This window comes from Spea bombifrons, chromosome 4, assembly GCF_027358695.1.
Source record: "Spea bombifrons isolate aSpeBom1 chromosome 4, aSpeBom1.2.pri, whole genome shotgun sequence".
Classification (NCBI taxonomy): Eukaryota; Metazoa; Chordata; class Amphibia; order Anura; family Pelobatidae; genus Spea; species Spea bombifrons.
This window is the reverse complement of record NC_071090.1, coordinates 109,290,568-109,302,746: the sequence shown is the minus strand read 5'-3', so window position 1 is coordinate 109,302,746 and position 12,179 is coordinate 109,290,568. Positions and strand designations below refer to the sequence as shown.

Below are 12,179 nucleotides of genomic sequence, written 5' to 3'. Positions count from 1 at the left end.
ATGGATTTTGCTCTGTGTTTGCTAAGATATTTATGGATGTTTAGAACATTTATGGAAAGTTGATTTTCTCATAGAAGGCAAGAATTTATTGGATGGAGGAGAAAAACAAGGTTTTACAGTCATTCATTTTCAATTTGCATAACAAGGCTTGTAAACTTATGTTATGTAACTTATGAAAACCGTGTTTAACACCAGGAGCGGACATTATGAATACCTAGATACGGCCTTCGGTCTCTGCAATGCCCCCGCGGTTTTCCAGGAATTCATAAATGATGTCCTCCGGGACATTCCTAGATGATATTTTGATCCATTCCATCTCCATAGAAAGCCACCAAGCTGATGTAGCCCGAGTCCTACAGAGGGAGAAGTGCGAGTTCCACCGCAAACAGGTCACCTTTCTGGGGTACGTAATTTCAGAGGTCGGTTTCGCTACGGATCCTGAAAAACTCTCGTCTGTTCTTGAGTGGTCACGACCTGTAGGTCTCCGCTCTCTTCAACGGTTCCTCGGCTTCGCTAACTATTACAGAAAACCAAAAAAGACGGCAATGCCTCTCTCTGGTCCCCAGGGGCCATCAAAGCTTTTGAGTCATTGAAAGCCTCTTTTGCCGCAGCTCCTATTTTGGTACACCCGAAACCTGAACTTCCATTCATACTTGAGGTCTATGCGTCTGAGACAGGGGTAGGCCCCTCCTGTCTCAACGTCCTACTCCTGAGAGCCAGTTGCACCCATGTGGGTACTTCTCCAAAGAAGCTATGTGCTGCCGAATGCAACTATCAAATTGGCGACCATGAGTTGCTGGCGATAATACTGGTTGTCATGACCACCCGCACACTGACACTCACCGCAAGAGTTATTCAGCCCAATCCCCTGATACCAAGAGAGGGGCCCTTAGTAGCAAAGAACCAGGACTTAGAGGATCCCAACAGCAAGGAGGCCAAGTGCAGGCAGGTAGATATAGGTACTGAGTAAATAAGGTGAAGGAATCGCCAGACGAACCCCACAGGAGAATAGAACTGAAGGGGTAAGCCAGAGGGTCGAAACACGGAGTGGGAAGTTAGACAAGCCAAACTGGTACACGGATATCCGGGCAGAGGTATAGAGTCAAAATCCAAAGAGTAGCCAGACAAGCAAAGGGTCAATGGCAACATAGATCACAGCAGCAAAACGAAGTGTAGGCCTACAACAGGGTGCAGGAGAAACTGATTTCCGGCTTTTTAAAACCGGCGCCAGTCAAAAAACCCCGCCTCCACGATGACATCACGGCTGAGCCTCCAGCCGTACATCACAGCCCCGATACCAGCTAGGTGGCTTAGCCGCACCCCCAGAGTTCCTGCAGATGCCGGGAGAAGAGTTAAGTCCTCTGTCAGGGGAATTCCCAGACTTAACCCCTCGAGTACCTGCGGCAGTGTTCTTGTCTGCCGGAGACGGAGCTCCGGAACGGAGTCTCGGGTTTCTGGCGTCCGCGGACGGCAGTCCGCTCGCCAGTACTGGGAGCCGGGAGATCGGAAACCCGGTGTCTGCAAGTGGCAATCTGCCCACCTGTGCCGGGAGCCGGGACATCGGATACCCGCCGGGTGCCGGAACCGTGACACTGGCTCTCAAAGAATGAAGGCATTTGCTTGAGGGAACTTCCGTACCAATCCTAATTCTCACGGATCATAAAAACCTCACCTACCTGTCCCAGGCTAAATGCTTAACTCCGAGGCAGGCCCGTTGGGCTTTATTTTTCTCCTGTTTTAATTATGTGGTCTTGTACCTGTCAGGGACCAGAAATGTCCGGGCCGATGTCCTCTCTAGTTCTCGAAAGCTAAAGAAGAGTGTCCTCCTAGTCCGATTATTCCCCCGGACTGAGTACTGGCTACCATACGTACCAGAATAACATCTCCTCTCGGGGACAGAATATGGGCCGCTCAAGTAGATGCACCTGCTGAAACCCCCTCAGGTCGATATTTCGTACCTGTCAACCTGCGTACCAAAGATACTTTCCACCTATCACAATACTAAGTCAGCAGGTCATCCCAGGAGGAACCAACTTCTCTGGTCAGTTTCCCATCTCTTCTGGTGTCCAGGAACTAGCAAAAATATTGTTGTCTTCGTAGTCTGCGTGCAGACTAAACCACCCTGTCACCCTTTAGTGGGCCGTCTCCAAACCATACCTAATGGTGAGAGGCCATGTCACACCTTGCCATGGATTTCATAGTCAACCTTGCGCTGTCTAACGGTAACACAGTTATCCTCATGGTTGTCGACCGGTTTTCTAAAATGATACACTGCATACCATTCAAAAAGCTCCCTTCCGCTAAGGAGTTGGCTACGGTTTTTATCAAGGAGATCTATTGGCTATACCGGGGTTCCCAAAGTCATACTTTTCTGACCGGGGTAGCCAGTTTGTCTAGAGATTTTGGAAGGCCTTCTGTGCGCAACTGGGTATCCAACTCTCCTTCTCCTCGGCCTACCACCCACAATCGAATGGGGCTGCGGAAAATGCCAATCATACCTTGGAGCAATTCCTGAGGTGCTACATCTCAGACCACCAAAGTAATAGGTCGGAACTGCTACCCTGGGCGGAATTTGCTCATAATAGTGCTGTCTTGGCCTTCACCCGGTTCTCCCCTTTCATGGTGAATTATAGGTATAATCCCAGGGGATTCTGGCACTGGAGGATCATCTCCAGCAGATCCATTCCACATGGGTGCAGGTCCAGGAGGCACTTCGATGCTCACAACAGTGTCAGGAGTTCCAGGCTAATCATAAACACCTACCCACACCTTCCTATCATGTCGGGGAGAGTGTCTGATTATCCTCCAGAAATCTCCACCTCCTGTGGGGCCTTTCCGTATCCTCCGACGGGTAAACCTGTGGCCTATGCCCTGGATCTTCCTTCCAACATGCACAGCCACAATGTGTTCCATGTCTCACTGTTGAAACCTCTGATCTGTAAGCAGCAGATTATGAAAAGTTTTTTAACACCATTAGATGCCAAATAATATACAGTATGCTGTAATCCAAGGTTACTTCAGGTTACAAATTAATAAGATGTTTTGGGATTTGTCATTATTGCTGTAACGAGGCTCCTTCACTGGAAATCCCCAGTGTTCTTTTACAGAGACAACGTCATGTTCTTTGCACAGTATAAAGACCTCTGAAAGAGTTATCGGCTGTTACTTCACTGAATTTCTGGTTACTTACCAGGTCTTACCAGAAAATAACATTTCCAAAGGTGCTTGGTTTTCATCAAAATATTGGAGAAGACCTTTATTTAAACTTCCTACCAGGTGATGGAACAGGACGCGGTGGAGAGATGCATTCACCAAGCTTCCTTATTTTTAATCTGATGGTAAAAATGGGAAATAATGCAACTAAATAACGCTTATTTAGTATGGAATTTTAAATGCATTTATTTTGTTTTGGTAATAACCTTTGTCTCTTTACTAAAATAGCAGGCAAAATGTAAAAACATTGAAAAATCTTTCTATTTCTTACAAAAATCTGTCTTTATCTCATAGTATACCTTTTTTTAAAAAAAAATATGTATATATATATATATATTGATGGATTAATAGAGAATTATGTTAGATTATTTTTTCTACTTTTCTATTATATTATTAGATTCCATATATTTCTCTTGGATGTTTTAGTTGGAACTGCAGATATGTGAGTCCAGAATGTTGACCAAAACCGTTGCACTTTTTGGCCAATGGAACATTATTATGTTTTTTTTTTTCATAATTGTAAAATAAGTATAATGATCTATATGACATTTTATAATTCAGGCTGGATGAAAACAGAAATGCACAAGTCTACACAAACGAGAGAGTTTAAAATGAGGTGATTTGGTCAACTTTTCTTTTCTTCTAATTTGTTAGCAGGTTTTGGATACAGACTGGAAACCTCTAATATCTTTGATCTCAAGATCTTGAACATAATTTTGACTGCTTTTTCCAGTATTTGAAGCACTGAAGAGGACTGGATAACCAGAGAATGACTTGGTTTTACTATTACTATTTTCTTAATAACTTGGTAACAATCACTACGCTAACATCATCTTGGTGTAAAAACAACCAAATTATCTGCTTTCCTCTACAACAATATTCAAGCGCAAAAATTCCGTAAAATTCGGTTCAAATATTTATTTATTTTTTCTAACTTATAGGATATGTTCAACAAGACAGAAGTGGTGGAGATTCTGCTGTTGGGTTTTCAGAATCCACAGATTTTAAACTCTGTTCTCTTTGTTCTGTTCCTTGTGATCTACATCTTGACGTTAGTCGGGAACCTGCTGATTATTATATTGGTGGCAAAGTTTCAGAGGCTGAAATCTCCCATGTATTTCTTCCTCACTCAGTTATCGGTGTGCGATATCCTTATATCCACCATCATAGTCCCCAACATGCTCCATGTTATCATTAATGGAGGAAGCAGAATATCTTTAGCTGGCTGCATCACTCAGTTTTACTTTTTTTCTATATCAGAAGGCGCCGAGTGTCTCCTTCTCACCTTAATGTCCTATGACCGGTATTTGGCCATTTGTCACCCACTGCGTTACACGTCCATCATGGGTTTTAGGCTTTACCTCCAACTCATTCTCATTTCTTGGCTTGTGTCATGTGTATTTTCATTTTCTGTTGCCCCATTCCTTTCTGTTTTAGAGTTCTGCGGTCATGTCATTGACCATTATTTCTGTGATCTTGCTCCCCTTATAGAGTTGTCTTGTACAAAGCATACTCTTGCCGAACTTTTAGATTTTGTGTTAGGCATCCCCTACATAGGTGTCCCTTTCTTCTTCATTATTTTTACTTATGTCTCCATTTTTATCACCATCCTTGGAATCTCCTCCAGCATCGGGAGACAGAAAGCCTTCTCCACCTGCAGCTCCCACTTGACTGTAGTGTGTGCCTACTTTGGGACTCTAATAGTAGTTTACATTGCCCCCACCAAAAGGCATTATTTTAACGTTAATAAAGTATTATCTCTTCTAATTTCAATGCTATTCCCATTTTCTAACCCGATTATATACAGTCTTAGGAATGAGGATATCAAAATAAGTGTGAAAAAGTTTATGTCAAAAGGAATCTAAAATACATCTCTATAAATGATCTGCCCTTTGCTTTCCTCTTTCAAAGATACAGAAGAAGAGATAAACATGGCAAAATTGGGTTTTCTTCTTTGACCCGAGTGGTTACTGGGATTCAAAGCTCATTTCTAGTTTAGATGAGATATTATGGGGAACTGAGACCAGAGCTTGTCAGGTAAATTCTATCTACACAAAAGTGTAAAGTACCATATTTCCCCCCACATTCTTAGTTGACTGTGTTCGCTAAACAAAATATACAGTATATTGGTAATACCTCTATGGTTAGTAAGAAAATACTTAACACATAAGAGTAATTCAGGTATCTCATGTACTTTGCCAATGAATTATTTCACAATATGTACTGCGACACAGATTATCGGCACATGGTAACCAAAAATGCCATGGTAGAGTCCCCTGAAAAGGTTCTGGTAAGCAGGGGGAATAGGTAGCTCTTCGGAGTGCCCCCCTCTATTAAAGATTTTAGTGGTCCTTCTATTGAATAGAAGGACCAAGAGGATTCAGCTGTCCTACACGCCTTCTGGCCAGGGATGGAAGGAAGGGGTCACATATGCTTTCGTAGAGTGCAGCCCCTCAAGAAACAAAGAAAGGGACCTGGTGTCCATCGTGGTTTTCTGGCACTTGGCACTTTTTTGTTTTTACAGCGGAGCCACTGACCTTGGGGCTTCAAAAAAATAAAATATAAATATGCTACAAAATCTTGACCACTCTCCATTTCCCTGGTTCTTCTGGGTACATCAGTAATGTTATATCCCAAGGCTCTCATAAAGAAGCCAGCATGTCCTATTGTGGTGTAAATGACTTAGAAATGCTCTGGGCAAAGGAGAAGAGAGTTATTATAACTGCAGGTCAAAGGAAAAAGCAGATTGAACTATAAGTGTCATGCATCTTTCAAATTTGTGATTTGTGAGTGACTGAATTTCATCTTCTCCATCAATGATTATGAGTGGTATCAGAAGCAGGAATAAAAAGATATGATTCATTTGAATTTGTTCTTTGGATCCATTGAGTACAGATCATTAAAGATACTGTGTTGAGTCGACAGGCCGGCCCAGCTGTAGATGTTATAAGTAGATGGCTATGGCTTTGATGGCACATTTTATTTCAAGTCTTTTAGATTAACTGAATATTGAATCCCATGAGAAAAGTATCCATACCACAGCATCCATTTCTTTCCTAGATGTCCTTGCCCAAATGTATGCCGGCCATATGGACTGTAGAACTTTATTCCTTCAGAGCAGACTGTTAATGCTCAATTTATTTTTCATTTAAGAACATTGAAAATTTTAATAAAATAATAAAAAAAATATTTTTTCTTTTGAGAAACAGCTTTGTGTTATCATAATATGGATTTTGTTATGTGTTACTAAGATATTTATGGCTGTTTAGTTGCTTTTCTCATACAAGGCAAGAATTTATTTATTGGATGGAGGGAATAACTAGGTTTTACAGTCATTCACTTTCGATTTGCATAACAGGGCTTGTGAATGTTTGTATTGTCTCTGAAAATGTCAGTGAAAAGGTGTCAGGACTGGGATGGGAGCATAAGGCAGGTAGTGCAGTCTGACCCAGAGGCAGGCAATACTAGATAGCAAAGTCAATAATCAGTCCAGAAGGTCAAGGCAGACTGCACAACGGGTTAACAAGCCAAGGTTGTGGGACAGGAGACAAACAGTATAATCCAGGTCTTAAGCCAAAGATCAAGCCGAGAGGTCAAGTGAGGTCAGCGAGCTGTAGCAAGGAACACAAGGTGAATCCCAAGGGCTTGGAGGTAAGGGACCCCTCAGCTGCATGAGCGCTGGTCTGGGGGCCTGACACTCTAACTAATTAGTAAGTATACATTTAAAATACAATAACACTGAAATCTTGCAATATCAGATGGTTTCTAGAAACATTTTTAGGGGGGCGATATCCTCATATAAAATCTATGGGGAACATCTGCCAACCATTTACTTAAGCCTTCCTTTAAACTGGAGGAACAATCCCAACCCAGGAATAATATGCATATCAATCCTTGATGTAGTTGTGGTTGTCAGTAAGACGGGTTTTTCATAGATTGTAAAGTTTGGATCACATAACTCTTCGCCTGGCTTAACCACAATGGATGGAGACTGAATGCATGCAAGTGTAAGCAAGTGTAACGCTTCCCCATGCGCTGGCTGGACTTGTTTATACTTTGCCTTATTTATTTCCTGTTTCCAGCCACTAGTGGCCGCCCTTGCTATTCAGAGCCTCTCAGACTAATTATCAGGTCCAGCTGCAGTTGATCTCATGATCAAATCAGCCTTTATAAACCTGCCCAGCCCTGCAGTCTGGGCCTTGACATTGTAATGTTTGAGGACTACCTGTTTGGTTCCTGATTTGTTCCAGTACCTTGCCGTGTTCCAGTACCTTGCCGTGTTCCAGTACCTTGCCGTGTTCCAGTACCTTGCCGTGTTCCAGTACCTTGCCGTGTTCCAGTACCTTGCCGTGTTCCAGTACCTTGCCGTGTTCCAGTACCTTGCCGTGTTCCAGTACCTTGCCTTGTTCCAGTACCTTGCCTTGTTCCAGTACCTTGCCTTGTTCCAGTACCTTGCCTTGTTCCAGTACCTTGCCTTGTTCCAGTACCTTGCCTTGTTCCAGTACCTTGCCTTGTTCCAGTACCTTGCCTTGTTCCAGTACCTTGCCTTGTTCCAGTACCTTGCCTTGTTCCAGTACCTTGCCTTGTTCCAGTACCTTGCCTTGTTCCAGTACCTTGCCTTGCTCCAGTACCTTGCCTTGCTCCAGTACCTGCCTTGCTCCAGTACCTGCCGTGTTCCTGAGTTGCGGCCAGCGCCCCAGTAAGTGGACTCCAAAGTCGAGTACCCTGTAAGTGGGCAACCTGCCGTGTGCCCTGCAAGTGGGCAACCTGCCATGATCCTGAGTTGCGGCCTGCGCCCCACTAAGTGGACTCCCAAGAGGAGTGCCCTGCATCGCGACTCCCAGGATGACTGCCAACTAGCGGACTACCCTGGTTTAGTGCCCTGCAAGTGGGCAACCTGCCGTGTGCCCTGCAAGTGGGCAATCTGCCGTGTTCCTGAGTTGCGGCCTGCGCCCCACTAAGTGGACTCCTAAGAGGAGTGCCCTGCATCGCGACTCCCAGGATGACTGCCATTAGCGGACTACCCTGGTTGAGTGCCCTGCGAGTGGGCAACCTGCCGTGTGCCCTGCAAGTGGGCAATCTGCCGTGTTCCTGAGTTGCGGCCAGCGCCCCACTAGTGGACTCCCAAGAGGAGTGCCCTGCATCGCGACTCCCAGGATGACTGCCACTAGTGGACTACCCTGGTTGAGTGCCCTGCAAGTGGGCAACCTGCCGTGTGCCCTGCAAGTGGGCAACCTGCCGTGTGCCCTGGAAGAGGGCTTCTAGTCGTGTGCCCCGCAAGAGGGCTTCTAGCCGTGCCGTGTGCCCCGCAAGTGGGCTTATCTGCCGTGTGCCCCGCAAGAGGGCTTATCTGCCGTGTGCCCCGCAAGAGGGCTTATCTGCCGTGTGCCCCGCAAGAGGGCTTATCTGCCGTGTGCCCCGCAAGAGGGCTTATCTGCCGTGTGCCCCGCAAGAGGGCTTATCTGCCGTGTGCCCCGCAAGAGGGCTTATCTGCCGTGTGCCCCGCAAGAGGGCTTATCTGCCGTGTGCCCCGCAATTGGGCTTCCTGCCGTGTGCCCTGCAATAGGGCTTCCAGCCAAGAGTCATTCCTTGCTTTAGTTCTGCTTCCTTTATGAGGTCTGCCCCATCCGTGTGTTCTGTTTGTCTCAGTCCAAAGGTATGTCTCCGTGTTATGTGTTTTGATTACATGTCTGGTTTGTTCCGTATGTCTGTCATGCAGGGATTAGCGTTAGGACCCACCGTCATTGGAGTACTTTGGCGTAGTGGTGGGCTAAGCATACTATGGCCATAAGATGTGACGGAATCTCCAATAGTTATCTAATAGTCCTAGGCTAGTTTCTGTATAGTGTGTCCTGTCTTGTTCATGTCTGTTGTATGTGGTATCCCGTGCACCTGGGCTCCTTATCCATCTGTGTCCTCAGCTCGTGACAGCAAGTTGATTTTCTTGTATTCGTTTACCGAATGTCCGAGCTGGACTTTTGACCAACGTGTGTGAGTACTCACACTTACACTTTAGTGAATAGACCTGTTCAACTAGAATCTTGGTCAATCGTTTACTTTGAAATTACGCAATACAGCTCTTTGCTCATCCTCTCGCCCCATAACACTGCCATTAAGCAGCAAATTATGAAAACTTTTTTGGCACCATTAGATGTCAAAGAAAATATGGTATGCTGTAATACAAAAACAAAATGAACCCCACCCCAGCTGATGACTGGATAGCTGACCAATGGTTGACCCCAAGCATGGCTGGGTCAAATAACCCCTTCCACCTATACATCTCCAGTGGTCTCTGCTCTTTGCCTATCCTCTTGCCCCATAACACTGCCATTAAGCAGCAGATTATGAAAACTTTTTTAACACCATTAGATGCCAAAGAATATACAGTATGCTGTAATACAAAAAATCTAAATCTTCAGGTTACTTCAGGTTACAAATTAATAAAATGTGTTGGGATTTGTCATTATTGCTGTATCGAGGCTCCTTCACTGGAAATCCCCAGTGTTCTTGTACAGAGACATCATGTTCTTTGCACAGTATAAAGACCTCTGAAAGAGTTATTAGCTGTTACTTCACTGAACTTGGTTACAGAAACTAAGCCGGGTCTTACCAGAAAATAACATTTCCAAAGGTGCTTGGTTTTCATCAAAATATTGGAGAAGACCTTTATTTAAACTTCCTACCAGGTGGTGGAACAGGATGCAGTGGAGAGATACATTCATCAAGCTTCCATATTTTTAATCTGATGGTAAAAAAGGAAAATAACGCAACTAAATAACTCTTATTCAATATGGAATTTTAAATGACATTTAATATTCTGCATTTATTTTGTTTTGGTAATTCCTATTTATCTATAATTGATAGTTCAATAAAGAATTCATTTTACGGATGTTATTACTAAGAAATATTTTAGATTATTTTTCTGTTATATTATTATATTCCATATATTTCTCTTGAACGTCTTAGTTGGAACTGCAGATATGTGAGACCAGAATGTGAGTGCTGTTGACCAAAACTGTTGTCTTGACTTCTCCACTAAATTGCAAATTTTGGCCAATGGAACATGATTATGGATTTTTTCATTATTTTACAATCATTATAATGATCTAAATGACATTTTGTAATGTAGGCGATTTTGTCTAAAATGAGGTGATTTGGTCATCTTTTCTTGTTATTTCTAATTTTTTAGCAGGTTTTAGATAGACTGGAAACCTCTATCTTTGATCTCAAGATCTCGAAACATCATTTTGACTGCTTTTTCCAGTATTTGAAGCACTGAAGAGGACTGGATAACCAGAGAATAACTTGGTTTTACTGTTAATATTTACTTAATAACTTGGCAACAATCACTACGTTAACATCATCTTGGTGTAAAAACAACCAAATTATCTGCTTTCCTCTACAACAATATTCAAGAGCAACTTCGCCCTACAAGGGTAGGGAGGAAAAAATGTGCGTTTAGTAAAATTCAGTTCAAATATAATTTTTTTTTTTCTAAGTTGCAGAATATGTTCAACGAGACAGAAGTGGTGGAGATTCTGCTGTTGGGTTTTCAGAATCCACAGAATGTAAACTCTTTTTTATCTGTTCTGTTCCTTGTGATCTACATCTTGACGTTAGTTGGGAACCTGCTGATTATTGTATTGGTGGCAAAGTTTCAGAGGCTGAAATCTCCCATGTATTTCTTCCTCACTCAGTTATCGGTGTGCGATATCCTTGTATCCACCATCATAGTCCCCAACATGCTCCATGTTATAATTAATGGAGGAAGCAGAATATCGTTGACTGGCTGCATCACTCAGTTTTACTTTTTTTCTATTTCAGAAGCCACAGAGTGTTTCCTTCTTACAATGATGTCCTACGACCGGTATTTGGCCATTTGTCACCCGCTGCATTACACCTCCATCATGGGGTTTAGGCTTTACCTCCAACTCATTCTCATTTCTTGGCTTTTGTCATGTATACTTTCATTTTCTGATGCCCCATTCCTTTCTGTTTTAGAGTTCTGTGGTCGTGTCATTGACCATTATTTCTGTGATCTTGCTCCCCTTATAGAGTTGTCTTGTACAAAACATACTCTTCTTGAACTTGTAGATTTGATCATAGGCATACCATGTGTAGGTGTCCCTTTCTTCTTTATTATTTTTACTTATGTCTCCATTTTTATCACCATCCTTGGAATCTCCTCCAGCATCGGGAGACAGAAAGCCTTCTCCACCTGCAGTTCACACTTGACTGTAGTGTGCGCCTACTATGGGACTATGGTAGTAGTTTACATTGCCCCCACCAAAAGGCATTCTTTTAACGTTATTAAAGTATTATCTCTTCTATTTTCAATGCTATGCCCATTTTCTAACCCGATTATATACAGTCTTAGGAATGAGGATATCAAAATAAGTTTGAAAAAGTTTCTGTCAAAGAGCCCAAGAGGTATTATGGGGAACTGAGACCAGAGCTTGTCAGGTAAATTCTAGCTACACCATATTGTCCCCCCACATTGTTAGTTGATTATGTTCACTAAACAAAATTGTTACACTTCATAATATAATTTGCAACCAATATACAGTATACTGGTAATAACGCTAAGCTTATATTGGTAATAGTAAGAAATTACGTAACACAAGAGTCATTCAGGGATCTGATGTACTTTGTCCATTAATTCTTTCACAATATCTACTGCAACACAGATTATGGGCACATGGTTACAGATTGCGCAAGACACCAAAAATGCCATGGTGGAGTCGGGTCCCCTGAAATGGTTCCACTTTTCTGGTACGGAGGGGGGAGCGGATGAAGATTTCAGTGGTCCTTCCCTTGGATGGAAAGACAAAGAAGATTCTGACATCCTAAGCCTTTTGGCCAGGGGTGGAATGAAGGGATCACAAATGCATTCATAGAGTGCAGCCTCTCAAGAAACAAGGAAAGGGACCTGGTGTCCATTGTGGTTTTCTGGCACTTTTTTTTTT

At 43.1% G+C, this 12,179-nt stretch overlaps 1 protein-coding gene across 1 annotated transcript; it reads left to right on the top strand.

Moving 5' to 3' along the window:
• The first annotated feature begins 5,431 nt into the window (after positions 1–5,431).
• LOC128491646 (olfactory receptor 11A1-like) lies at positions 5,432–11,660 on the top strand. Its single transcript, XM_053463963.1, has 2 exons — positions 5,432–5,503; positions 10,719–11,660. Exons 1-2 carry the CDS (start codon positions 5,432–5,434, stop codon positions 11,658–11,660), a joined length of 1,014 nt encoding a protein of 337 aa, XP_053319938.1.
• The last annotated feature ends 519 nt before the right edge of the window (positions 11,661–12,179 follow it).